Source organism: Onychostruthus taczanowskii, unplaced genomic scaffold, assembly GCF_017590055.1.
Source record: "Onychostruthus taczanowskii isolate IOZ18803 unplaced genomic scaffold, ASM1759005v1 scaffold43, whole genome shotgun sequence".
NCBI classification, from domain to species: Eukaryota; Metazoa; Chordata; class Aves; order Passeriformes; family Passeridae; genus Onychostruthus; species Onychostruthus taczanowskii.
In genome coordinates, this window is record NW_024501792.1 from 5722625 (window position 1) to 5749661 (window position 27037).

Genomic DNA, 27037 nt, shown 5'->3' on the forward strand with positions numbered 1-27037 from the left:
ATGAACACTGCTGAGGGCGAGGAGATCATCTCAAGGGATGGAGATCTCACAGGACGCTCGGAGAAGACAAATAGGGAAGCAGAGGGAGTAATGCTGGCACTGGGAGGAGGGAGAACTGGAAAATCCCGGGGTGAGGGGAGGGAGGTGCTGGGCACTGCCCTCCTCCTCCTGCTAAAGAGTCTCATTGCTCCTCATCAGCAAGGGGAAGTTTTTAACTTGATCCTTCATTTCATTGACAAAGTTGGGACATTTTATCAGTTACTATTTGGCATCCAAGGCTGGTGTCTGATGGCCAGAGGAGGATGCCCACACCAGCTGCTGGACACAGCAAAGGTGTGGATGAAGGACAGAGGGGGGTCCTGCAGACTGTGGAGAGAAGGAATTGGGGAATATTTCCTGGGAACGTGCTTGCTGAGGGCAGGTGAGGGTGGGGAGGCTCTGATCCAGGCAGGGAGGGGGCTTTGATGCCTTCTCCCTGCAGGTAGGATGTCCCAGCTGTCCCAAACCCTGCCAGCACCAGGGTCAGAGATCATGGACCATCTCTTCCAGCTCCTGAATGGTGCTGATCCAATGATGTAATTTTCAACTGCTGTATTTTCAGGAAAAATGTCTGGATTTGGCCAAGAAAGGGGAAGAATTGCCGTCTTCCAGTCCAGCCAGGCTGTGAGTCTCTGTTGTGTCACATCTGAAAGTGCTCAGCTTTAGTGTGAACCCTGCTCACACCTACACAGTTCCATTGTGCTGTGACCAAACCACCTCTCACCAGTCTGGCTGATAAACCAGAAGAGCTCCAAACCTCTCCCTGTAAGGCATTTTTTCCCAGCTCTCAAACAAATATTGTAATTTTTTTCTGCACCATTTCCACCCTGCCAGAATCCTCACTGCAATGTGCCCGGCACAGCTCTGCTCCCAGCCTCACCAAGGCACAAGCTGATGTGAAATCACCCCCTGGCTCCTGCAAATAACCTAAGAAAGTTCCCAGGATGGCTTTCCAAGATCCTGTGCTTGAGCTCCCACCACCATCCTCTTCCTTGTTCACTCAGAGTGGTAAATGTTCTCTTCTGCTGAGGCTTTGTGCGTGCTTCCAGCCTGGTCTGGAGTGGGATTTGGGATGATCCCAGATGCCCCTGTGGGAGCCAGATCTGGGCTTGGCACTGCTGATCACACAGATCATGTACAGGGTCCCATGTAGAGAAAACTTCTCATTTCCCTTCATCCCAGCAGATTGCTCCAAACCCAACCCCAGTCTCCTCTGCCCTTCCAGCCTTGCAAATCCCACCATGGACTTGCAGATTTCTCAGGGCAAAGCCCTGCTGGGAATGAAGGTTCTTTGCACAGGAACCTCAGTGGTGCTGGGATAAGTTGCCAGATCTCCACCTCCTCCCTCCTCATTGTTTGGAGGCTGTCTGGGTGTCTAAATACTCTGGCAATCATGACAATTTCAGCAAGCAATTCCACCCACTCTACGATGATCAGCCTTTCCTTCCCACCAGGCATTCCTGGAACAGCTTTTGCAGGCAGGACATACAAGTGCTGCCCAAAAAATTGAGATTTAGAGGAGGAAAAAATCACCCAGTAGCCTAGAAAGCAGCCACTGGCTTCTTCAATCCCTTTCCCCTTTCCCATCTGCTCTTTTATCTCCTTTTCTTTTTCAGGCTTCTTTGCCATTTTTCAGCTTCTATTTGCCACCAGCAGTGAAAGCCAAAGCAAACTGGGGCTGAGCCCCAGAGAGCAGCGACCACAGCACAGAGTGGTGAGGATGCACCAGCGTCAGGGCTCAAGCTGCGCTTCCCGGATCTCAGCATCCATCCACCTGGTGCCCTGCCCGTGTCCGCCGGTCCCCTCGGGTGAAGGCAGTGGCCTCGGGAAGGTGACAGCTCCCCAGTGCAGGCTGGCCCCTGCAGGCTGGCCCTACAGCCGGTGCCATCCAGCCCCGTGCGCGCCCTCGGCGCTGCCCGCAGGAGCCTCCGGGCGCAGCCCTGGCTGGGAACCGAGCTCGGTGTCACCTCGTGCTCGCCCTTGTGTGTCTCCCTGCCCCTCTGCAGCTTTCCAGGTGTGAGGCGGCAAATTTGCTTCGCAATTAGCCCGGCGGGCAGATGGGCAGCTGCAATAAACCCCTAGCAGCTCTCCCTCCTCATTAGCCAAGTTTCACTCGAGGAGTTTTTATGGCAAGAGAATGCGGATCTCGAGAGCAGGGTTTTTGGAAGAGCATCTTTGCCTTGAGTGGTTATTACGGGGCTGAACGACACGTGTCTGGGCTCGTTACCATCAAACTTTGCCTGGAGCAATCGCTTGGGGAGGGGAAGGAATTCCTTACCATCAGCTGCTTGATGGTCGGGTGCTCCTCCGCCTCCCTGCCCGAGGCCGGCTCCTTGTGCACGATCTCCACTCGGATATCATTCTTGGCAGAAACCACACCCTTGAGATCTGGGAAAAGAGGGAGATGGACAAGGGGCTTAGTCCGAGCTTCTGCAGGGACATGACTGAGGACTCCCGGTAGCACCTGAGAAAATAAACCCTGCTCAGGAAGCCCACTGGAGAGCTAGAGGAGCAATATTTGCATTGCCAGAAGGTATGGACAGCTCAGACTCCTGTAGGAATTCCTTTTGGAGCTCAGCTGGCCTCTGCCACGCTCATGGTGCTGTTACCAGGGGCTGGGCTGTAGCAGAACTGCTCCCACAGGGAGTGAAATCCTTGTCCAGCCTGCTGATCCGTAAGAAATACTGCTCCTGAGGGATGGACCAGCTCTGCCCAGGCTCTGGGAACCCCTGAGAAAAGCCTCCCCCCGGCTGGGGTGCAGACAACACATGGAAAAGGCCAAGCAATGAGCACAGACGTAGCCAGGGATGGTTTTATCATCTCCAGGCAGCCTGGAAATGACAATGAGAGAAGAGAGAAACATTCCTGGAGAGACTCCCTGCCTTCCCTGAAGGTGTCAGGCGTGCTTTGAACAAGTCATTTTAGCAGAAGTAAAGCGCGGATGCGGAGCAGCGGGAGCAGAACGGCGGCGCAAAGCCGAGATGAAAAGCAGAGATGGAGGCAAATCTGAGCAGCGAGACCTTAACAGCTTTGAAGCTGTCCCCCTGCCACGGACCTGGCCTCACCTCCCAGGATGGCTGTGCCAGCCCTCCCAGACCCAAAAACTGCCTTGAGCCACCGGTTTGTCAGATCTACCTCCAGCTGACGGATCCAGCAGCGCCCTGCCAAGCCAGGATTGCGGGAATCAGTCCAGAAAAGGCTGGACCCCCGAGAGTTTTATCTCTAAACCAAACCAGATGATGTAACTGACACCAGCTCGAAGCTCTGTCCTTGAATCCATCTCTCCCAGCATCCCCTGTCCTCCACACCTGCAGCACCCAGGCCTCTCCAAGTCTCAGGGCACAAGACAAAGCCTTTCACTGGGAAGTTACTACAGCTTCATTTTAAATGTTGTCCTGCTGGGACCACGTTCCTGGTGCTGGAGCCTCTGTCTTTAATCACAAGGAGATGCTAATCAGTGTCTTGCAGCTCCTCTCCCAGGAGTGTTCCCCCTCAAATAACTCTGGGCCGTTAAGTCACTGAGGATATAACAACAGATGCACAGTAAATTTTTTCTTTTCCAGAGCCTCCAGTCTCAGTGTGTCTGCAGCTGGTCTTTTTTTTTTTTTTTTTTTTTCTTTCCCCTGCATTTTCCCAAAACATGGTCAGGAATTACCTCCCCCATTGCTGTTAGCTGTGCTTGGTGGCTGGGTCAGGAGCTTCCTTCTCCAGAGTTACTGCTGGGTCACTGTGTCCCCTCGACAACAGCTCCTGCAGCCTGCACCAGGTTGTTGTTATAAATGATGGCACAATGCTCCAGTATTTGTCTTGGGAGAGGAATCTGAAGTCATCCTGGCAGGAAATGAGTCCTTCTCCTGCTATCCAAGTGCTCTGTCAATCCCATCATTCCTGAGCTGATCTCTGTAATAACCCTGCACATTGCACACCACTAACAGTGATGAAATTCCTTTCCTCACCTTTCAGCCTGGTGTTCCCACCCTCCTGCCACTGGAGACAGCGGCCACAGCATTCAGTTGGCACCAGCACCTCAAAACTGGGGTAAAAGCCCATCCACCTGGCAGAGTTCTGTACCCTGAGTGTCACTGGGCTCTGGTTCAGCTGCTGGTGCTCCCAGTTCCCCCCAAACCCAAGGAGATACTGTTTTGGCAGCTCCCAGTGGCTTTTGGAGCCAGGTAAATGGGAACTGAGTGGCCTCAGTGCCACCAGCATGGATCTCAGGCTGGGGAATCCCACCTGCACTCTGGATTTGCTGCTGTCCCCAGCTGGTCTGGCTCTTCCCTTCCCACAAGGTTTTGGGGAGGGAAGGGAGATCAGGGCAGGGATCTTCATTGATCCCTTGGGTATGAAGTGGCAAAGAAGCCTTGTAGGGAGCACAGGGACCCCTGTCCTGGCCTGGGGAGGCTGCTGACCTCTCCCCAGGGAATCACACTGCCAGGGGAGCAGCAGAACAGGGAACACTCCCAGACCCAGTAGCCTCTGGTGTATTGGAGACCCAAAAACCTTTTCTAAACGGGATAGCACCAGAAACCCAGTGGAGAAAAGTGGCTTCAAACCCTGCCACCATGTCCCCAGTGCTTTCTTTCCAGAACCTGTCTTCCCAGTCCTGATGAGAAAAATACCTCTTCTTCTTGATTTACCAGTGGGATAGATAACACAAGGCATTTGGCTGGGATGGCCTTGTCCCCTCTTGGCATTCCCCTTGAAGAGCAGCCCATCCTTGCATGCCTCCAGCTTGTGAGGGTCTAAATCCTGGCGTTTCCACCACGTCTGGGATCTGTTGTCATGGCATTCCTGTGAAATTGTGTGTCCTGTAAAGAGCCCTGCACCATCTGGTTCCATCAAACAAGAGGGAAATAATGAACCACACGCTCTCTGTTTCTCTGAAGGATGTGGCTTGGGGAAAAAACAGCCCACGGACTTGGGAACATGGCTCGGCCCTGCTTCCTTCAGGTGCTTGCACTGTCTCTTGCTGCCAAATGACATCAAACTCGCCTGGTCATGGGTGCTGTCCATCAGCAATCCTTCCCCAAAAAGCAAGATAAATGACTTCCCTTATTTAATTCATTAATTCTTGCTAATGGAGGCTGTGGGAGTTAAAAAAAAAAAAAAGGGATAAAACAGGGAGAGGCATCATTATCATGCTGAAAATTAAACACATTTCTGCAGTGGGGGGTTGTGTGTCCTTACTGAATCCAGAAGCAGCCTGGTGTCTTTGATGGCTTTGTAAACCATCAAGGGGGGAAAAATAAAAGAACAACTGGGTTTTCTGGCACGCACGTGAGGAGTTTGGCACCCCGGAATCCGTACCACGCGTCTCGCGAGCCGGGAGCAGCGCCAAGGATCTCCTCCTCTCCCCAGAGGCTTGGAATGCTCTAGACAATCACACTCTTCTCCCTCCAGCTTTCGTGCCTTTTCACGGAGCCAACAATCCTTCTTTAATGTCCCGGTGTCTTTTTAATGAGGCCAGACAATGCTGCACTGCTTCCTGCTCCTCCTCCTCTACCTGCGTCTCTAATGTCACTTTAACTTGTATTCCCACTGCAGCCAGACTCCAGAAGGCACAAGTCCCATGAAAAACCCCTCTGCTGGCTGTCATTCCTGCCAGGAATATGCATGTCAGGAAAATTGGAATTAAAACAGAAGCAGAACTGTGGAGGGTTTTTAAGCACCGATATGGCACAGTGAGGATGCTTCTCCCTCTTGTACCTCAGGATTTCTCCAAGGGAGAGATTAAGAGGTACCCTGCACACCTCCTGAGCTGCTAAGAGGGATCAGCAGTTACCCTGGCATGTCTTCCATAAAGCCTTCCCTTTTCCCACAGGGCTGCTGTTTGCAGCAAACTCTTGGTAGACCAACACGAGAAGCAGCTTGTGTGGAGAAGTAAATCCAGGAAATTGTGTCGGTAAAATCAGGCTCTGCTTTCTCCCTGCTGCTCTCGATTCACCCTCCCCAGAGCTCTCCCCCCAGCCCTCCCAAAGGGGTGACACTTACTCCTCTGGGAGCGGGCGCAGCAGAAGGCGACGATGGTGGCCATCAGCACCAGGAACGCCACGCCGGCCCCCACGGCCACTCCGATGATCACCGCCATCGGCACCGACTCTGCAAGAGCAACGGGAGGAAGCGTGAAGCTGGCTGAAGGTCACAGAGGGGGCTTTTCCCCCAGGGACCCACCCCTGGCTACTGGCAAGAGGCTCAGTGATGAGCCCGGGGAGGGTTTTGGGGCCTCCTTCCCTGCTCCCCCGTCCCTGCGTGGTGATGTCGGCACGGGCTGCCCGTGGAATGCTGCAGTTTGTACAGCCCTGCTCCTTCTGTGCCTCAGTTTACCCTGGGAGGAGAGGAGGGGGGAGCCAGAGGAGCAGATTAGTAACTGCTCTTGTTAGTGCCCTGTGGGTTAATGAATGAGCTTCTCTAAAGGATTAAGTGCAAAAGAAGACTGTGTGTTAATATTATAAAGAAAGAGAAATGGCATCCAAGCAGGGTGATGGATGACTTAACCCAAGTCATCATTCACAGCCCCTCCCTATTTTATATCCCAATTTCCTGCCTTCTCCTGTGGCTTATCAACTGTCATCCTTTCAAAATTCCTGAGGGTGCTACAAAAACTGGGACAGGAGGGATGGCCCATGCTGGGAATGAGCACTTGGGATGTGTGGGCAGGGTGTGTGGGAGGCAGAGCACCCTCACATCCTTCTGCCTACAAGAACTTTGTCACCAAATTCCTGGGAGGCATTTTGGGCTGTGGCTCAGGCAGCAAAGCTGATTTATCTACGCAGGCCCTGGCAGCAGCTTGTGAGGTGTGGGGAGGGGGGAATGGGAAATCACATTTTTGGTGAGAGGGTCAGATTTGGAGCCCCAAAGCCTTTTCATCTCCCTGCTCTGTCTCTCCAGTTCCTGCAGGCACAGCTCTGCCTTTACAGTGAGTGTTGGGTTGGATTAAGGAGGGGCAGTGATGGGCAGCACTCACATTGTAGGACACCACAGCTGTGGGTACCACAAATTGCCCTCCTCCTTGGCTGGGATGATAAAGCTGCATCCCAAAGATCCTCTCCCCTAAAGCTGCAGGTATCTCTAGGTTCCCATTCCTTCTCTTTCTAAACACTCTGTAGGATCCTGTGAACCAAGAGGGGATAACCCTGTCTGGGATGGCCAGATAAGGTGAGTGTGTCCTCAAAACTTTCCTGGACACCTCCTTGGAAGGTGTTTTCTCCTTGGAGGCCTTGCCTTGGAAATGGATGGGATGAATTTATGGAAAAATGTATTCAGAGAGGTGGCTCTCCTCAGAGGTCTGTGCAGATGGGGACATGAATGCTGCTGGACCTTGGGGACACAGGGGGTGACCCTGCTGAGAAGCAAAGCCCAGGGATTGTCACTTGGTGACACAGGAACCATTTCCCATTGCCCACAGGTGTGGAGATGGGGGTGGGCACGAATTTCATCCTGTACCTGACACCACAGATCTCACCTGTGCCTTTCATCCTTCCCAAGGGAGAAACATCCCTGCTGGTGGGGCTGGGGGCAGTTCTCATTCCACCAGCATCCACTGTGTAGTCAGCAAAGGGTGTAATCCTTGTTTACCCAATCCCCAATGGGACAGGGGAGTTCTAAAGCCACTTCATGGTACCCTTAAGCCATGGCTGTGGAGCTCCTGAGTCCTGAGCCCTAATTTGGGAACTGCAGGGTGATAAACATGTGGTGCTGATTGAGTTTAGGCTCTGCTCACACTTGATCAAAATAGAACTGATGTGGCTTGCTCGTGGATTTCCTGCTTGGGCCTGCTGGTCCCTTGATGTGTCACACCTCACTCAAGCTGGGCCACTGGTGACATGACTCAAGTGGCACTGAACCAATCCATCACCAAACCTCTGGGAGTGCCCAGCTGGTGAAAAGGCAAATCCCCTCAGTCCTCTGCTGGAGCTCAGGGAACAGGTGCAGCAGCTGGGTCCAGCTGCCCCAAGCAGCTCACCCTAAAATCAGCATCCTCCAACCCAGCAGCTGAGCCATGGCACAAAGAAAACAGGAGTTACTGAGGCCACCTGCTAGGCAGTGCTCCTGCCAACAGTGGTAGTTCCTCATGGGATTTTTTCAGCTTTCCCAGGGGAATATGGAGCAAGGGGCTGGAGAGACAGGAGCCTGGAGACCCTGGGAAGGCTGGCTGGCTCTCAGCTTTGGGGAATGGATCTGCAGGGCAGAGCTCAGAGAGAAGCAGGTGGTGATGGGCATTAAGAGGATGAAGAACCATGCAGGGAATGGGGTGGGGAGAATGTCCAGGGCTCTCCTGGGCTGGGATAAAGGAACCTGTAAAGGGGCAGTGACAGAATGGTGGGGATGGTAAACTCTCCTGTAGGGGTGGGTGAGCTGAGGGAGGAGCAGACTGCTGGCTCCCCCAGGAATTCTGCTGTGGGGCACAGGATGAGGAACCACAAGGGCAGCACATCCTGCATACCTGCCCCAAGATCCATCCAGACCTGCTCTGGTGCCAGTGGATGCTGGCCATCACTCTCCCGCTATGCTGAGCCAAACTGATGTCTGCAAATGACCCTGGAAACATGTAATTTTCCCTCTTTGTTTTTGTCCCACAGTAGCACTCTGTGGGACCTCTGCAACATTTTAAACATGGCTGAGTAACAGCATCCCCCTTCCAGTGAGTGGGGAGCTGGGGCAAACAAAGTGCTGGTTTGCAGAGTGGGTCGGTGGCACAGGGGGACTGGACCACTCCATCTTCCCAGTCCTGCCCCAGTCACTGCCCTACAGCTTCCCTACACCCCTTCCTGCCCTGCCTGCCCTATGGAAAGCTGCCGGGCCAGGAGGAGGACGCTGGGCCCTCAGGTGTGGAGATGGCTGGGGACAATTCACATTCACCGTCAGCTCATGATTTCCATACCTGCTTGAATACCAGCTCCTGATTTCATTTCCGTACCTGTTTGAAAATAAAGCAAGTGTCCACAGCCTTGCACAGCCCACGCGCCCACCGCAGCCTTCCTGAGCGCTCAGCCCTCTGCTCTGCTCTGCTCCGGGGCTGGCCCCGTGAAGGGACCCTGCGGCGTCCCCCTGGCCCGGGCAGGGCTGTCCCCTGTGCCACCCTGCGGTGTCCCCTGGCCCGGGCAGGGCTGTCCCCTCTCGTGGCCCAGCAGGGACGCCTGGATGTGAGCTCGGCTGCCCGGCACCCTCCGCCGGGACCCAGGCTCGCCGCTGAGCACTCCTGCTGACTGGCAGACGACCTGGAAAAACCACTGGCTCTGTTTGCATTGGAAGAAGCCCAAGGCTAATTTTAAGGGGTTCATTTAGCTCTGATTTAATCTGGACGCCAGCCTTGCCTATAAATCATGGCTTAATGAGAACAATCCACCTGCCTGCCCTGGCATTTAATAAAATAGAGGAGAACTGGAGTTCCTCCAGGAGCTGAGCGTTCCTCACAGCTAAGCCTTCTCCCTCCCCTGCTGTGGAGAGCCCCGAGAGTGGAATTTCCCTGGCCATCCCCTGGGAATTGCTGGGTGTGTGAGCCCAGCCCTATGTGATATGCTGGCATTGTGGCTGGTGGCCAGGATGGAGAGTTGCCACCAGTCCAAAGGCCTTCCTCTGCTCACTCCCATCCTCGTGAGCAGAGGTGGGGTCTGCTGGGAGCAGCCACTCCTGTCTCTCCAAGGCTATAAATGATCCTCCAGCCTGGGCAGTGACATCACCTTGTACTGTGGGACAGGGAGTAAGGGGTGCAGGATCAGCCCGTGCCCTCTGGCTTCAGCAGGACAGGTAAAATCAGGAATACCTTACCAAGCGGAGACTTTACAGGGCTTGTCCCTGCTCCTGCCCCTTCACCAAGATCATGTGCCCTAAGGATGGAATCCTACAGCTAGCACAGCTGGAGCCTTGTCACCGTCCTTCCTAATTGCCTCTTTGGCATCCCAAGAGCTCTCCTGAGCACCTCCTGCCTCTCACAGCACGTCTCCACTCTCACACCCAGCCAGGTGCTAATTCCCGCTGCCCAGCAGCCCCAGCAGCTCCCCAGCAGTGCCCACCTTGCTCCTTGAGCCGGATGATCTCCGTGTCGGAGCCGAAGCTGTTCCAGGCCGTGCAGTTGTAGATGGTTTGGAAATCAGCCCTGACGATGTTGCTGATGGTCAGGGTGGAGATCACTCCCTCATCTGTGCTCACCGTCTCCACCGTGTAGCGCCCGGAGGTTCCAGACTCCAGAACGTTCTCCTTCCAGGACCAAGCCTGCCAAGAGAGAGAGGGGGGATGTCTCTGTCTCTCTGGGAGCCCCCAGGAACCCCGGCCAGCCCCGACACGGCCGACAGCAGGGGGAGAGCCCCGAGAGCAGGGGACACTCTTTCGTTCCCCCCCCCCAGGAACCCCGGCCAGCCCCGACACGGCCGACAGCAGGGGGACAGCCCCGAGAGCAGGGGACACTCTCTGGTGCCCCGAGGGTACTGAAGGCAGCTGGGCTAGTCGCCTTTGCAGCAGAGGGGACGCTAGAGACATCGGTAGAGGATGAAAGGGCCGACTCTTAGCAGGGGTTAATCCAAGGTTTTATTCTGAGCTCCTGGGAGCTCCCACACCACAGGGGGCCCCTGCTGAGAGTGCCCGGGAGAGGTGCCAAGGTATGTTTAAAGAGAGGTGTGAACCAAAAGTAGATAATTTTGCTGACCAATAAAGAAACTTCAGGGGTGAAAACTTAGGGAATGGACATTTGGGACAGTGTATGGGGCAGCACTTGAGGGGCTGACCCCTGGCCTCTGACTAATCACAACCTGGACTGAAAGTTCTAGATAGAGAGGATGGGATGCTGAGTGATTGACAGAGAGCCAGGGCAGGGATTTGGGGATGATCTCAACAAAGGAGAGGGACTACACAGATAAAGGGAGGGGGTACAATCAGGGGTAAACCATTTGGGAAAAATAAGGGGAAACCAAACCAAAACTATTACAAAGTATAAGGGTGAGCCCGGGGCAGCCCGGGGTGTTCCAGGCCCCCGCCGTGCCCAGGGTGATACTCACAATCCGGTCTGGTGGCGGAGTGCTGCGGATGAAGCACTTGATCTGCCCCTTCTGGCCGTGCAGGGCGTGCTGGGTCTGGGTGCTGGAGATTATGGGGGGCCCTGTGGAGACAGGAGAGGCTGCTGGCACTCCATGGGACTGGTGGGGATGGGGGATGTTGGGGGAGCCCTGAATGGATATTGGGGTCCATTTCTGAAGAGCAGGGATGGAGAAACAGCCCCATCACCTCCTGTGATGGAGAACATTGAGTGGAGGCTTTGGGATCCGCTGGGTTTTTGCAAAGCCCCCACGAAGCACCAGGGCCCCCCATCTCTGTACACCAGTCCCTGGTGTAAAGGGTCCTTCTCCTATTTCCTTGGTAAGCCTGGCCTCTGAGAAGGGCTGTTTGCTGCTGAAGCAAAGCAGGATCCCATCCCACCTGGTGTTCCTCTTCTGTGCCCTCCCAGATTCATTAAGCAACCATTAAACTAATTGCTCTCCAGGGCATTAAGGAAGTTGTGGTGGAGGAGTTTCTGCTGGAAAACCTTGACACCCATCAGCTGGGCTCTCCTGTGCCATGTGGGTCATGAAAGGAGCCGAGGAGAAAGGGTAGGAAAGGCTCTTCCTGAGCCAAACACCAGCTTGGGATGGGAGATGTCCTTGTCCTGCCCTGCTGAACATCCTGTGACTGGGAGAAAAGGGATGGGAGAGGAGAGTGTGTGGTGTGTCCCTCACTCTTCTAACAGCCCTGATGGCCCCAGGGGAGCAGCACATGAGCTGGGATCCTAATTGCTCCTTATTAACCTCCTTAATTAAAGCAGATTTACATTTCCATGAGTGGCTTGCTGCTGGCAGAAAAGAAAACAGCAACAACTGGGCTGCAGGGCAGGGAGAGAGGGATGGCAGAACTCCCCCTGCTCCAGCTCTGGACCTTTGGTTGTTCACTTGAGGTTGCCATGCATGATTTGGGGTATGTCACTGAGTTTATCAGTAATACAGCCTTGTGGATTTTTTTCCATTTTCCTCACCTCTGTGCCCTGGTCCTTCAAAAAAAATCTTAGGGATTTGGGGTAAAGTGGGAAGAAAGATTTGCCTGGGTATTCCTGTCTGATTCTCATCCAAATCACCCATTTATAAATTTCATGGATGCACAAAAATGTACCAAAATGCTAAATCCTTCATGGATTTAATTTCTACATACAGCTGCCTTTTGGAACTGTCCCAATAACCCCTTCCTGCACCAAACCTGCACATTACCCACACACTTCCCACTGAGGCACAGCCCTGTCCCTGCTTCCTTACACTGCTCCAAGGGGAGATGGATGGAAAACAAGCTCATTGAAGCACAATTCACTGACCAGTGCCCACAGTTCTGGCAGCTCAGGAAATTACTACTGGAAGGGAGCTGCCATCAGCATCAGGAATAGCAGGAGCTGGGCGTGAAGGTCAGGACTTGTTTTGCTGTAATGGACATAGCAGTACGGTAGTGGAGACTTGTGCCCTTTTTTGATCAAAGAGGGCAAAAAAAAAAAAAAGACACTTTGTTGTGTTTTTCTCTCTAAATGCTCAAGATGTTGTTCTAGGCACGATCCCAAGGTGTGAGTTCTTGTTTACCCATCGCTGAAAGCTCAGCTTTCCCAAGGGTCTCAGTGGAGGTGACTCCTTGCTTTGCCTGAGGAGCCTGCTGAGGCTGTTGATGCTCCTGCCCACCTGATGATTCCAAAGCCAGCAGAGGCAAGAGCAGTGATGGGATCTGCAGGCCAGACCTAAACAGTAATAAAAAGAACCATCTCCTTTCCATTTTGATGGTTGTATGTTACTTATAAATTCTGGAAGTGCTCCAAGACTGGGTGACGCTAGAGAAAAATGGCTTAATAATCATTAAAAGGATCATTTTCCCCAAGGCGAGTGGATTTTAATGGCACAAATGCCAATGGCTTTGGCTTCTATTATTGCTTCAGGAGTTCAGAGTCGAAAGCTTATCATCATGATAATAGTGGATGACTAAAGACTATTTGTGAGATGAACATGCCCAGAAATAATAGCATGAAGTTGCAGCCTCTTCGCATTCAGGGCTGGTGTTTGATTCTGCACCAGGCTCTGGCTCCTTATGAAAGCTGCCAATCTCCAGCTTGGCATTCAGCGCCGAGTGTGAGACAGCCCACAGGCAGGGAAAAGGCTCTAAGCAATGTTGCTATGGATATAAATGATGGAGCTATTGGTGGAGGTTATTTTTAGCACCTCAGTGCCAATTTATTTGTGAGGTCCTGGCGGCTCACACAAAAGAGAAGTCTGAGGTGGAAGCCTTCAGGAATGAAAGGATAGGATGGCCTTGGCTTCTCCAGTCTGCTCGAGTCCATCTGAACCTTTCTCCCAGGCACTCAAAATGATTTGGCAGGAGAGTTTTGTTTAACTCCTTGCTTCCTGCAGAAGTGCTGGGCTGGCTGATTCTGCCTGGTATTACAAAGAAACACCACAGACTGATTTGGGTTTGAAAATCTGCATCTCATTGCAGATCCCCTACCTTGGGTAGAGACACCTCCCACCAGAGCAGGTTGTTCCAACCTGGCCTTGAGCATTTCCTGACACCATGATGTGCTCCTGACCAAGCAGGGTGGCAGCTCAGCCCTGCTCCCAGTTCTCAGGCATGCCCAACTTCCTTTTTGGGGTGAATCCCAGGCAAATTACATCCTAAATTAGTCACCTGGAGCTGTCCAGCCCTTCCAACAAACTTATCTTGCAGAACAAGGTGGGCAGGGGTGGTGGTCCCTGCTCAGCAGCCCCTGCCAAGCCCAGATGAGGCAGTGACAGAGGGGGCTGCTGCTGATCTGCCTGTGAAGGTGACCTCGGGGTGTTCCTGCTGGGGTGGGAGCTGTGACCAGGCTGGGTACAGTCAAGAGCATCGAGAGGCTTTGGCTGTAAATCCAGCTGCTGCTGATTTATGATGGCACCAAGTTCCTCCCTTCCCTTGAGCCTCTGCTGCTCTGGCCCTGCCAAATGCTGCTGCTTTGCATAATCCTCCTTCCTACTCACCAGACTCTGAATCCTATCTGCTTCCTTGCAGGCTGGTGGCCTTGGCTCTGGCATGGGATTGGGCTGCTCTGTAACCACAGCCCTGTCTGATGAGGCTGGGTGGGAAGGGCAGAGGATGCTCTCCCACCCCACCATCATCATGCCATGATTTTGGATACTTTTGGGAATGGATGGGCTGGGTGGGACCACAGGCTCAGATTGGGTCGGGTGATCCCTCAGTTGGGATCTCTGTGCTCGGTGGGATGGATCAGCCCCCTAAAAGTCCAGGTGCCCTGATCAGGGGCAGTGCAGCCAGCCCAGAACACAACTTCTCAGTGCCTGATTTTTGTGTGACAGAGGGAGGCATCTGGTAATAACAGACAATTGTATCACCCTCTGGATTTAAAATCACTTCAAAATGTGAGGCATTCAACTTCCCCCTTGAATTACATCAGAACAGGCTTCCAGCAGAATTCATTAGCTGGATTAGGCACACTGTGCCATGCTCTGCAGCTGGAACGCTGCTCCTGCTGCAGGACAGGCTGCCAAGCCCTGGTTCTTGGTGGATGTGGGATGTGGGGATGCTGCTCAGGGGCTTGGTTCTCCTCACTTGGAGGGCATCCTTGGAGGTGTGGGGTTCTCCCTTGGTCCAATACCTGCAGTGACATGTCCCAACACTGTCACCTTCGGAGTGCACCAAGCCCCTGGCAGCACCTCCCATGGGATGGGATGCACAGGCAGTCAGCTCCTGGCAGATGCTCAAGGCTGAGCAGTGAGCCCCCTGCATGGATTTAATTTGCTCCCCATCAGATTCCCCAGGCATAAGCTGGGGGAAAAAAACAAAAGTAGCTGGAGGGAAACTTTTCAAGCCAGTGCTGCATACTCCAAATGCCCCGAGCCTGTGGGAGCTCTGCTCTGCTCTCAGGGCATCCCTGTGCCTGGTAGGTGTCAGGGAAGGAGCATGTTCTTCGTGCTAATTTGTTGCTTTGTTTTCCATGATCTCATTTAATTGTAATTAAAACCCAGCAGCTGCTGGGGAAGGAGACTGAAGGCGCCGAGGAGCTGAGTCCAAGTCGAGGGAGTGGCTGGTTTTCAGTCCCTGCTGTGTTGCCCTTGGCTTCCTTTTCTAGGATTATAGAAACCTGGAATTGTTTGGGTGGGAAGTGACCTTTAAAGGTCATCCAGTCCAACCCCCTGCCATGACAGGGACATCTTCAGCTAGATCAGGTGCTCAGAGCCGTGTCCTTGAATGTTTCCAGGGAACTGGGGCATCCACCATATGCATTATCTGTGTTTGAAATCAATGCTTGCCTGAGCTGCCTCCTGCTTACGTTCTTCTCTTGTGACAGTGAGTGGGGAGTGAAACCTGCCAGTTTGTCAGGTGAGAGTCAATGCAAAATTCATCCTCTGCTTACACCATTTGCAGCCTGCCTGGCTCTTTCCCTGCCGTATTTATGCTGAAATTTGTTACCAGCTGCTGCGAGGTCCTGGCCAGGGCATCATTAAACTCCAGAGATGTGGTTGTGAGTGCAGGGCGCATCCTGACACAGTGCTGGATGAGCCCCAAGCAGCCATGGAGGTACCCTGACAGCAATCCTGACAGGAATCCTGGCAGAGTGTTCACAAGTATCCTCACAGGAATCCTCACAGCTATCCTCATGTGGGTTGCAGAGTGTGATTAGGCTGCTGGTCTTGGATCCAGACTCAATTCCCAGCTCTCCAGGTGTACAATAGAGACAACAGCACTCTCCGACCTTGCAAGGGTTTTGCAAGATTAATCTATTAAAGATTTAAAACTGCCAGCTCCCAACTACTCAATAAACCCCTGTTGATAATAAGGAACTGTGTGGGGCTGTGCAAATGTTGATTTTTTTTTTTTTTTGCTTCAACTTGTGCATTTCCAGGCAAAATAATGCAAAATCCACTTTACTCCAATTGCCTGGATCTCTGATCCAACTGGGGGTGGGATTTGCTCCAAAAGGAAGTATCTGAGTGGATAATTTGGGAACAGGAGCTGTCAGAGCAACAGGATCAAGGCAGGAAGGGAATGGGGATAGGGAATGAATGGTGGAAGGGAAGCAGGAAGGAATGGCAGAAAGGAAGCAGGAGGATAGGAATGGTGGAAGGGCAGCAGGAGGGAATGAATGGCAAATGGGAAGCAGGAAGGAATGGCAGAAGGGGAGCAAGAAGGAATGGCAGAAGGGGAGCAGGAGGAGGGAATGGCAGAGGGGCAGCAGGAGGAGGGAATTCAGGGGGGCAGCAGGAGGAGGGAATTCAGAGGGGCAGCAGGAGGTACCGTTGACGGTGAGCGTCACCTCCCGCTCCCCCGCGCCCACCCGCGGCACCACGGCTCTGCACACGTATTTCCCGGCATCTTCCTGGCGGACTGACTTCAGGATCAGCTTGTTCTCGTTGCTCAGGACCTGAAAGAGAGGAGGGGGGCTTTCAGGTGGGCCATGAGAAGTTACAGACGAAACAAATGACCTGAGTTACAAGAGCTGAGTCACCAGCTCCTGAGCATCCTTGGAAAGCCAAGTGGATGAGCCCAAAGTCTGGCATTGCATGAAAATATCACCTACTGCTGTTGCCCAAAGAATAAAGAAACACTACAGGTGTTTTGGGGTGGAATTAGAAGTCCTCTTCCTATTAATTTGAATTTTTACGAACTCCAGTTTTGCAAGAAGTTCAAGATGCAAGAGGAAAATTTTGGTGGCTGCAGTGACACAGGCAGAAAAACCTCAGAGAGAACCACACTCCACACTTGCACCTCCACATTTACAGGCACAAGGGAGGCTGCTGGGATTGACTCGGGGATTTTAAGCCCAGAAGTGGTGACAGAGGTGGCAGACACATTGGAAGAGGGACTGGATACCCAGGGAAATCACAGCTGGCTCTGGCCAGCCCCCTGCTATGGACTGGCTGACTGTTGCTCCCCTGCCCTGCTGTGCAATAAGCAGTTTTATCAAACCTGGAAAAGCACAGAAGCTGAGGGATCTGGCTGAGGCTGTCAGCAGGATCTTGGCACTGCTGGGTTTGAAAAAAACCATGGCAGATCTCAAACAGAGTCTGGTTTCTGGAGCAAACTCCTCCAGTTGCCCTTGGCCCTCTCCCCCAGGGCTCTGCAGGTCACAGCCCATCATCTCTCCTCAGCTGGGTGAGCCTCTGGCCCTGCTGCTCCCACAGCTCCTGGAATCAGCACTGATGCAGTGGTTGGATGTGGATCTGGGTTTCTCTGTAGCAAGGTGGGGGATCTCAGCCCTAACCCGGCATGAGGCAGAGGCACAGAGGGTCAGATCCCTTTTAAACCCACTGTGTTAGCATCGATTGCAAGTTAGCCATAAAAACACCTGTGTTTACTTGGCCTCAACCTCTCTTTGGTCTCTGACTTGCTTCCTTTTTGTCAATAAAGGAGAAAAGAAGGCAATCTTGAGGGACTTCAACCTGGTTCTGAAAACAGAGGGGCTGGGGAAGAAGCAGCCATGATCCCAGATCCCACTGGGATGGCTGGGTGCTGATGGCTTTACAAAGCAGCATCCTCTGCCATCCTCTGCCACCTCTGGGCAGGTGGAGGTGGCTCTGGTGACCAGCATAACCATCTCTGCTGGGCTACAGCAGCTGGGGGGCCTGTCCTGAAATCACAGAATCGTGGAATTGTTTGGCTTGGAAGAGACCTCAAACACCTCGGACATATCTCACTCCAATCCCCTGCCATGGGCAGGGGCACTTGCCCTTATCCAGGGTTCCCCCTATCCCAGGCTGCTCCAAGCCCCATCCAACCTGGCCTTGGGCACTGCCAGGGATCCAGGGACAGCCACAGCTGCTCTGGGCACCCTGTGCTAGGGCCTCTCTACCCTCACAAAGAAGAATTTCTCCCCAGTATCCCATCCATCCCTGCCCTCTGGCAGTGGAAGCCATTCCCTCTGTCCTGTCCCTCCAGGCCCCTGTCCTCAGTCCCTCTCCAGCTCTCCTGGAGCCCCTTTAGGTCCTGGAAGGGGCTTTGAGCTCTCCCTGGAGCCTTCTCTTCTCCAGGCTGGACACCCCCAGCTCTCCCAGCCTGGCATCCAGCTCTGGAGCATCTCCGTGGCCTCCTCAGGACTTGCTCCAGCAGCTCCATGTCCTTCTGAAGTTGGGACAGAACTTCAGAAGAACTGCACACAGCAATGCAGGGGTCTCATGAGGGCATAGTGGAAGGGCAGAATCATCTCCTTCATTCTGCTCCAAGAAGTTCCAATGTGATGGAACTCAGCTGGAGAGAGGCAAATAAAAAGGGAGAAGGAGGCTGTGGCTGGACACTGCTGGATAGCAAAGGCAAGCCCTGATGGGGGCTGGACTGGAGCAGGAGGGTGAGGCAGCCCTTGCTCCCAGCTCCTGCAGCAGAACAACAGTCTGTGTGCGAGAGCCTGCAGTGATAACCCAGAGATACAGGGATGGGAAGCCGCCCAGGAACTACTGACCTACTGGGATTCCTTTGCTGATTCCAGCCATCAGCTCTCTCATCTTCCCAGGAGATGGCCTTCACCAAGGTCATTATGGTTTGGAAAAAGCAGCCCAGCAGTTAATGCCTCAGTGTCCCCAGAGGAGGGAGGACTCAGCCCCTCCGTGGGGGTCCAGCTCTCCAATTACAGCCTTGAGCTGGAACAGCAGCGTTCCCCCATCCACAGATCTGCCCAGGTGGAGCTGGGAGATGCTTTTCAAACCCAAACCTCTGCGTGTTTCTGAATGAGTTTCACATCTCAGCCCTCCTTTAGCTTTTTCCCATGGCTTTGCTCAGCCCTCCTGGCTGTAAGGAGGGATCAGAGCATCTCCTGCTTCCCGGGCCTGACTGAGCTGTGATTACGATTGGCAAAGCTCCTTAGGATTTTCAGCACAAAAGAGACGTGGAGAAGTCTGCTGGGACAGATCCACACTCCTCCCTGGAGCAGGCTCCAGCCAACAGCAGGGAGTGCTGGGGTGAACATGTAGGGGTGTGAGATCCCAGGCCTGGGGGGCAGAAAGGTCCATCCCAGCAAGGTCCATCCCATGAAGGTCTATCCCAGAAAGAACCATCCCAGGAAGGTCCATCCCAGGGGTGTGAGATCCCAGGCCTGGGGGGCAGAAAGGTCCATCCCAGGAAGGACTATCCTAGGAAGGTCCATCCCATTGATGCTCCCCATCAATGAAGGGGGCAGAAAGGTCCATCCCAGCAAGGTCCATCCCATGAAGGTCTATCCCACACAGGACCATCCCAGAAGGCTCCACATGCAGGGGAATTGCAGAACTGCTGCCCATCAGTGAGGTGTTAAGTGATGCTCTGGTTCAACCCTTCTGTCCATCATCACTAAACAAATTCCCCCACTCTTAGGACCCCTTTGCATTTGGAGGAGCCAGCATTCATCAGCCAGGAGCTCCCAGACCACACGGGTTCTGCTCCATGGGAAGGGTCCTGCAGCACCCCGTGCCCAGGACGTGCCCCTGCCCCCAGCAGCTCTTACCACGCCCGAGCCTCTCTTCATCCAGACGATGGTGAGGGAGGGGTTCCCGGTCCAGGCACAGTTGAACACCGCGTCCGAGCCCAGGTCAACCAGCAGGGACTGCGGCTCTGTGGCCATCCTGGGCCCAACTGTGCAGAGGAAACTGGAGTTACTGCCAGTGACAGGCTCTGCCAGCCAGACACCCCCACACCAAACAGGTCACAGGGAGCAGTGCTAGATCCTGATGGGCCCCAAACAAAGAAAAGCCTCAGGCAGGTGCCTGCTGCAGCTCCAGAGGGAGCTCCCCAGTGACCACCCCGGGAGCTCGCAAGGAGATCACAGCAAGTCCTGCCACCCTGGGCAAGTCAGACTGAGCTGTGTCTGCTTCCTGCTGATTCCCAGCAGCTCTGCTGAGCCTGGAGGCCGGACTGAAGCCAACAGGTTACTCACAGTAGACATCCACGGTCCTGCTGATGTTTGTGCTGCCCAGAGCATTGGTGACCTCGCAGGAGACGGGCTCAAAGAAGAACGTGTGGTCCACGATGGTTTCGTAGAAGTCACCGGAGGCTTCCTTTATAACCTGGCCTTTCTTTGCCCACCTGTTGAAGAAAACAGAGCATCGTTGTGGTGCTGTTTTGTGTCTCTTGCCATGCCCACGTGCAGCTGTCACAGTGCTGGGGGCAGCATGCCCAGAGTGCCCCTGACTTCAGAAGGAACATTAACTTGTTCTCAGCATTGTCCCCTTCCCCAAGGATTTAGGGACTACAGCCACAGGTTTTGGAGAAGAGCCATCAGAGAGATGTGTACATGTACCCCTACAGAAACCTTTCCAAAAGAAACCAACATTCTATTACACTCTTTCCCTGGGAATATACCTAATATTTTAGGATTGTGAAGGACCTCATTGATGGGAGGAATGGGACATGGAGGGTCTCTACTTGATGGGGAATGACAGTCCCTTCCTGAATGCTTGCCAACAACACTGCTGGTCTACATCAAAACCACTAAAAACATTTTCTGCTGCCCCCTGCTTTGGCCCTTTTCTTACCCTTTTTTTTTTTTTTTATTTTTTTAATTTTTTTATTTTTTTTTTTTTTCCGACCAGTCAAAGAGAACTTTATCCCTTTAAGGCAGCTGAAATAACATTTCCCGAAAAGCCAAGCTGGCATTTGCAACACTGCAACTTGCAAATTGTCTTGGAGAACAAGCTGTCAACTCAGCACTTGAATTAAGCCCTGTTTGCCAAACAATGAGCAAATGTGACCTAATGGGGCACCATCTGGCAACCTGCCACTGGGGAACGGGTGGGAAAGGCGGGAGATGCTGTCAGGCAGCGTGAAACTCCAGCCACTCTTTGGGGAAGGGAAAAAAAACCTGGGAAAAAACCATATCATAATCCTCCCCAAACAACTAACAGGTAAATTGGAGGGAAGAGGGTTTCTCTGAGGAGTCTCTGCCTTGTTGTTTTGGGGCTGCCCTTCTGGTTGTGCTGGATAGGTTGGGAAAGATGCAGGCACTTGGAGCTGGCTCTGGAGAGAGGAAGGAGCCACAGAGGCTGCTCCCACACGGGGTGGGTGGGGTGGTTTGGGGAAAGCTGTCTCCTTCAAGGCAAGCAGCATCTGCTCTTGGTCCTCCCAGCAGTCTCCTGCTTCCCTCTGCTTGTTCCTGCCACTCTGCCATGGTTCCTCACTGCTTCAATGCTGCCCCAAAGGCAGCCAAGGACAACTGGACTTGCAGGGAGCTCCTGCTGAAGGTCCACAGGCACTGACGTGCCTCAGTGGGGCTGGAGAGAGAGCAGAATGCTGCTCCATGGCAGGCTGGAGAACACCCTGAGTGCTGCCAGAGCCGATTCCCCCAGCACCTGCTGCTGTGAGCCTCAGTGCCTCCTGCCAGTGACCTGCTCAGCCTCCCCCGTGGTGACACAGCGCTCTGAGAGCTGTTCCCAGGGGATGGAAGTGATTTGTATGCACTGACCTGCCCTCGCCTTCCATTTATTTTCACATTTCTAACAGATGCTGACTGGCTACTTCAGCTTCCCTCCCCTGCCTCCCTCACCTCCCCCTCCAATAATTAATCAGGAGATGCTGGTTTTATTTTTAGGGCTGCACTTCGTGTGTTAATGAGGGAGGTCCTGTATGGAAAATCCTGCACAAACGGAGCCTTCCAGGTGCTGCTCCGAAGGTCTGAATGGGCAGCGGTGCTTTGGTGATGCCTTTCTCTTCCCAGAGGGAATTGCAGCCCAAGCCAAGCAGCTTGTTCAGGCAAGGCTGACCTCAGCATCCTGCTTTCCTGCCTCCCGACAGATCTGCTTGCCCTGCTGCCTCCCTGTCACAGGAACGCTGCTGCCCGCTGTGGGAGGCATCTGCCAGAGCTGTGGCAGCAGCTGGTTCCTTGGGGATGGGGCAGCAGAGGGACAGGGGCATCTGCCACAGGTCTGGCACCTCGTGCCCAAAGCTTAGCACGGCTTGTGGGATGGAGAGGAGACACATTCCTGACGTCTCCTCTTTGGTTTGCTGGTCCAAAAGACCTGAATTTCTATCTCAGGAACTGCAGATGGATGAAAGAAAAGAGGGAAGGAAGGAAGGAAGGAAGGAAGGAAGGAAGGAAGGAAGGAAGGAAGGAAGGAAGGAACAGAGCTAGAGGGACAGGGAAACTCCAGCTGGTGAATGGGGAAATGCCCTATGCTCTTTGTCAGGAATATTTCTGCTCCATTAAGCTCCTTTTACAACTTTTTCCCTGTAGTGATTCCCAACCAAGAGCAGTTTCCCAGCCTCTGGAGGGTCTTGTTCTGCTCCTCAGGTGCTCAAGGGAGGCAGCAGGTACATGAAGCCATTTTTTCAGCAGTCAGTGGGACAGGGCATGGCACCAAACTTCTGGGACAATCCAGAGCTTCTCTTGTGCCAGGCACTTCCCTGGTTATTTTGCACAAATCCACCCTTCCTGCTGTGCAAAGGACAAGAAGGAGGCTTCAAGATGAGGACAAAAGTGACTTGTGGGGTCAAGTCCTTGCACTTGCCTGCAGTTCATCCTCCCAACATTCCCAGAGAGCACCAGGAATTGGAACCAGACGGAGAAGTGTCTGGAGGTGGGTTTGAGCTGGGCAGAGCTCAGATGAAATCCTTCTGGATGTTTCAAAACAGAGAACAAGGTTTCCAAGAGCCGTTTGACATCGCAGCTGCTTGGGAAAACACTTCCCAACAACCGTGGCACAGTGCTTTATGGATTTGTTCGAAACCCATCGCTGCTGCAAAACTGGATTTCCTGATGTGTCACAAACACCAATTTTTTTCGTGCTTCAGCAGAGATCAAGGTTCTTGCTCCAGTTTTCCAAGGCTTAACATGGCTAAATCAATGTGGCTGAACGAGCAGTATGGATCTTTTATAATGTCAAATTGGTTTTTAATAATGGCAGCTGATAACCCTCTTGTAAAGCTTCCTGTGATGAGCTCGTGGACAGCCAGAAGGCAACTTACTGAGGGTTTTAATGAGCCTATAACGTGCCTTGCTCACCTATTAACCATTCAGTTGTTATTCATAAACAGAACCTGAATAAAATGGAGCAGAGAAGAGGGGAGGATGCTCCTGCAGCCCCATCCACCACCTCCACTGCTGCAGCTCTCTGATTTCTTCCTCCTGTCTCCGTGGCCGTACTGCATCAAGCCTGGCTCCCAGCCAGAGCTCCTGGTCCTGCCAGCCTGGAGATCAGGGGCTCCTTTCATTTATGTTGTTCCCTTGAAGGTATTTATAGATTGCAAATGTGCCACTCAGGGTCTTTTCCAGACGATATAAATTTACCTGTTTCAGTCTCTCCTGGGATGACTTGGCCACTAACTCGCCTGCCACTGCTGGTGCTGATTTTCCCCCTTGGCCAGACTCCACGGCAGGGGCAGGGCTGGGCAGGGGGCTGCCCTGTGCCAGGAGAGGGCTGAGGTCTGTCTGTGGGGATCCAGCCCACAGGACCTGTTTCTGTGACTGCCTTGGGCCCTCCAGGCTGAAGGGCAGCACAGGCAGAGGCCATGCCATGGGACATATCCCAGTGCCCCTGTGGCTCTTGGCTGGTCCCCACAGGGTGACTGGGGGGGGTCTTCAATTCCTACCCTCTACCACTGACAGGCACCTTTGGAGTACTCAGCTCCAAATTCACCCTGCTCCCACCATCCCATGTCAAATCACCAAGGCAGATCAGAATCAGAATCCCAGAAGGGTTTGGGTTGGAAGTGACCTTAAAGCTCATCTTGTCCCATGGGCAGGGACATCTTCCTCTATCCCAGGTTACTCCCAGCCCCATCCAGCCTGGTCTTGGACACTGCCAGGGATCCAGGGGCAGCCACAGCTGCTCTGGGCACACTGTACGGGGCATCCCCACCCTCACAGGGAAGAATTTCTTCCCAATATCCCATCCACCCCTGCCCTCTGGCAGTGGGAGCCATTCCCTGTGTCCTGTCTCTCCAGGCCCTTGTTCAAAGTCCCTCTCCAGCTCTCCTGGAGCCCCTTTAGGCCCTGGAAGGGGCTCTGAGGTCTCTCTGGAGCCTTCTCTTCTCCAGGCTGGACACCCCCAGCTCTCCCAGCCTGGCTCCAGGGCAGAGATGTGCACATTTTCTCATCTTCATTTCTTTTCACCGAGCACCATCTCAATCTGTGTCCCCACATGGGCATTTCTTCCCCTGTGGGCTGGGTTTCATTCTGTTGTTTCCTTTCTCATATTTCTAATGTGCTTTTGTTTTCCTCTGGCCTCTCTGGAGGGAGTACCAGGTGCCTCCCAATTCAGTATCTTCTGCAAATTGAATTTGCTCGGGTGATGGAAGAAAACAAATTTCAACCAGGAAAGAGATATTTTGATCCAAGTTTCAAAGGGGTTATTACAGTCAGCACTGAAAACCAGTGATTAAAGAATGAACAAAAAATAGAATACCTGCAGTGAGTCCTTTTAACACTGAAGAGGGAGGGAAGAACTTTTCTAAGGAGACATTCTTCAGGGAAATAGCATTTCTCTGACTCCATCGATTGCTTCCCAGCTAAGAGTACACACAAGCAAATAAGAGAGGACAGTCTGGGATTTGTCAGCTCCTAAACAATGCTGGGGCTTTGTTTTGGTTTTCATGTCTTACTGTTTTTTCTTCTGCTCAGGTTTCTGAAGGAAACCTGCCACAAGCTGGGACGGCACACCTGTGCCTCTTGCCGGGCTCTCGGTGGGATGCTCAGCTGTCTCCTTCTGCACAAGGGGTTTTACCCAGCAGTTCCATCCCTTTTTTCCATGAATCCTGTTTCTGGCTGGGCTGCCAGGCTATTGGAGCCCCCGAAGAGCTCCCCATGCTCCCAGTGAGAGCGCAGCAAACCCCACAGGGTGTCAGTCTGTGGATGCTAACATCCCTGCTCACGAGCACCTCCTCCCTGCCCACGCTCCCCTGAACCAACACCTCCCTCTGTCTGCCCTACAAGAGCTTGTAATCCTTCAACACCCAGTGTGTGGTGAACAAACTACTGACTTCCCAGCCCTGGCAAAGCTGTAGGACTCAACAAAATCTTCTTTAGAATGGTCTCCATCAGGCCACGGCTCCTTACAGCAGCACAGGACTCCTGGGGGTTAGCAGGGGCTGCTGGGGGTCTCTGGGCTCTGAAACGCCCATCCAGCACTGCACAATTCCACCCTGCAGGTTCTGAGGGAGGATTTCGGAGCTGCCAGCAGCTCTGAACCAGCACTCCTGGCAGCGAGGCTGCTCTGGTGGCGAATAACCCGGGGAAGTGGAGTGTGTCATCGGTTTTAATTAACAATGCAAAATAAAGTGGTTGCTTGCCATATAAATCGTGTTTACTAAGAATTACTTAAAATGAATAAATATTTTCTTGGACGCATTTTAATTGCTTAATAAAAGTACCAAGAACACCCACAAATACCTTAAATAAATGCATGGCTCAGGGAAAGAATTAATTAACATTTCATTCCTGGGAATGGCTATTAATTGCTACAAATTGCTCAGAGAATGGGTTTTGCTGCTTTATTGCCAGCAGTACCTTCAGTTCCTAGGGTGTGACGTGACAGTCCCCTCCTCTCACCCTCACAGGAGAGCTGTCCCCAGCGGGATGCCCTGAGCACCACCCCAAATCCCCCGAGGCCCCAGAGCCTTGGTAACCTCCACGGGGAGGAGATGGTGTTTTGAGGCTGACATTCTGGCATCCTTTGGAGGTCCAACGGGGACAGGGACAATGGATGGCTCCTGCTAGTGAGGAATGATGGAGTGAGGCTCCCAGCCCGAGCGGTGTCACGGTACCCCCCGTGCCGCTGCGGCGTGATGCATCGCACAAATTATTTCTTTATTACGGGTAAATTTTCATAATGGTGATGTATGGGGTTGTTCCTCTTCTCCCTGCCTAATGAAGACGTGTGGGGCTTGTGTGGCTCCTCCACCTCCCCCTCTGAGCGTGGGTTCATTTTTCAGCAGCAGGCCCTGGGTAACCTCTCCCCATCTGAATTACACGGCTGCTCCTTCCAGCTTGGGCTTCATCCAACTCAGAGCCCTGAGGATTCTGGCTGAGGCTTGCCTGGCCCTCAAGCACAGGGGCTGGGGTGTGGAATCACAGAGCAGGGAATTGTTTGGGTTGGAAAAGAGCTCTGAGATCATCAGTCCAGCTGCTGACCCAGCAGTGCCAAGGTTACACTAACCCTAGGGTGTCCCTAAGCACCGCAACCACACGGCTTCTTTAACACCTCCAGGGATGGTGATGCCACCACTGCCCTGGGCAGCCTGTGCCAATGCCTGACAACCCTTTCCATAAAAAATCTTCTCTAATATCCAATCAAAACCTGACCTAGGGCAACTTGAGGCCATTTCCTCTTGTCCTGTCAGCTGTCCCCTCCTGTCAGGAGTGCCCCCTGAGCCTCCTTTTCCCCACGCTGAGCCCCTTTCTCAGCTCCCTCAGCCTCTCCTGGTGCTCCAGCTCCTTCCCAGCTCCATTCCCTTCTCTGGACATGCTCCAGCACCTCAATGTCTTTTTTTGTCGTGAGGGGCCCAAAATTGGACACAGGATTTCAGATGTGGCCTCACCTGTGCTGACTAGAGGGGAAGAAAGCACATGGACAGGCATTTCCTTGTGTATTGTATCTCCTGTACTTGAGGAAATGTTTCCAGGCCTCCAGCTCCCATCCTGACAAACCTCCAGGCACACACAGCTGCTGCAGTGATCACCTCTTCCCAAACCTCTCTATCCCAATTTAGGGATCTTGGCTCCACCACGAAGTGAACCTCGAGTTCTAATTGTGGAAATGTCGCAGCTCAGATGCAGAGATGCCAACTTCGCTCATCTCCTCCTGCCTATTTTTTAATTTTTTTTCAATTTTATTTTTTAAAACAAATAAGGAGGGAGAAAGATTGCAACCTTTCCCCAAATTTCAGACTTTTACCCCTGACAAGGACATGTTTGGTGTCTGATTGCGCTCACCACGATGCAGCAGTTGCTGCTACTGAGTTTGGATTGTTTTTAAACACTCTGGGATTTTGATGATAATAATAACACCTCACTGCAGAGGAAAATTCTGGCTTGATTTTCCATCTCATCTCGGCTCCAGTG

General features: G+C 53.0%; 1 protein-coding gene across 1 annotated transcript in view; it reads right to left on the reverse strand.

Moving 5' to 3' along the window:
• Positions 1-27037, reverse strand: part of KIRREL3 (kirre like nephrin family adhesion molecule 3) — a 135070-nt gene that overhangs the window by 5590 nt on the left and 102443 nt on the right. Inside the window, exons 8-15 of the mRNA XM_041413746.1 lie at positions 19922-20070; positions 19493-19620; positions 16318-16444; positions 11031-11131; positions 10053-10251; positions 8921-8956; positions 6031-6138; positions 2318-2427 (exon numbers count right to left, since the gene is read on the reverse strand). Of these exons, the coding sequence (XP_041269680.1) occupies positions 2318-2427; positions 6031-6138; positions 8921-8956; positions 10053-10251; positions 11031-11131; positions 16318-16444; positions 19493-19620; positions 19922-20070 (958 nt within the window). The remainder of the gene's footprint in view (positions 1-2317; positions 2428-6030; positions 6139-8920; positions 8957-10052; positions 10252-11030; positions 11132-16317; positions 16445-19492; positions 19621-19921; positions 20071-27037) is intronic.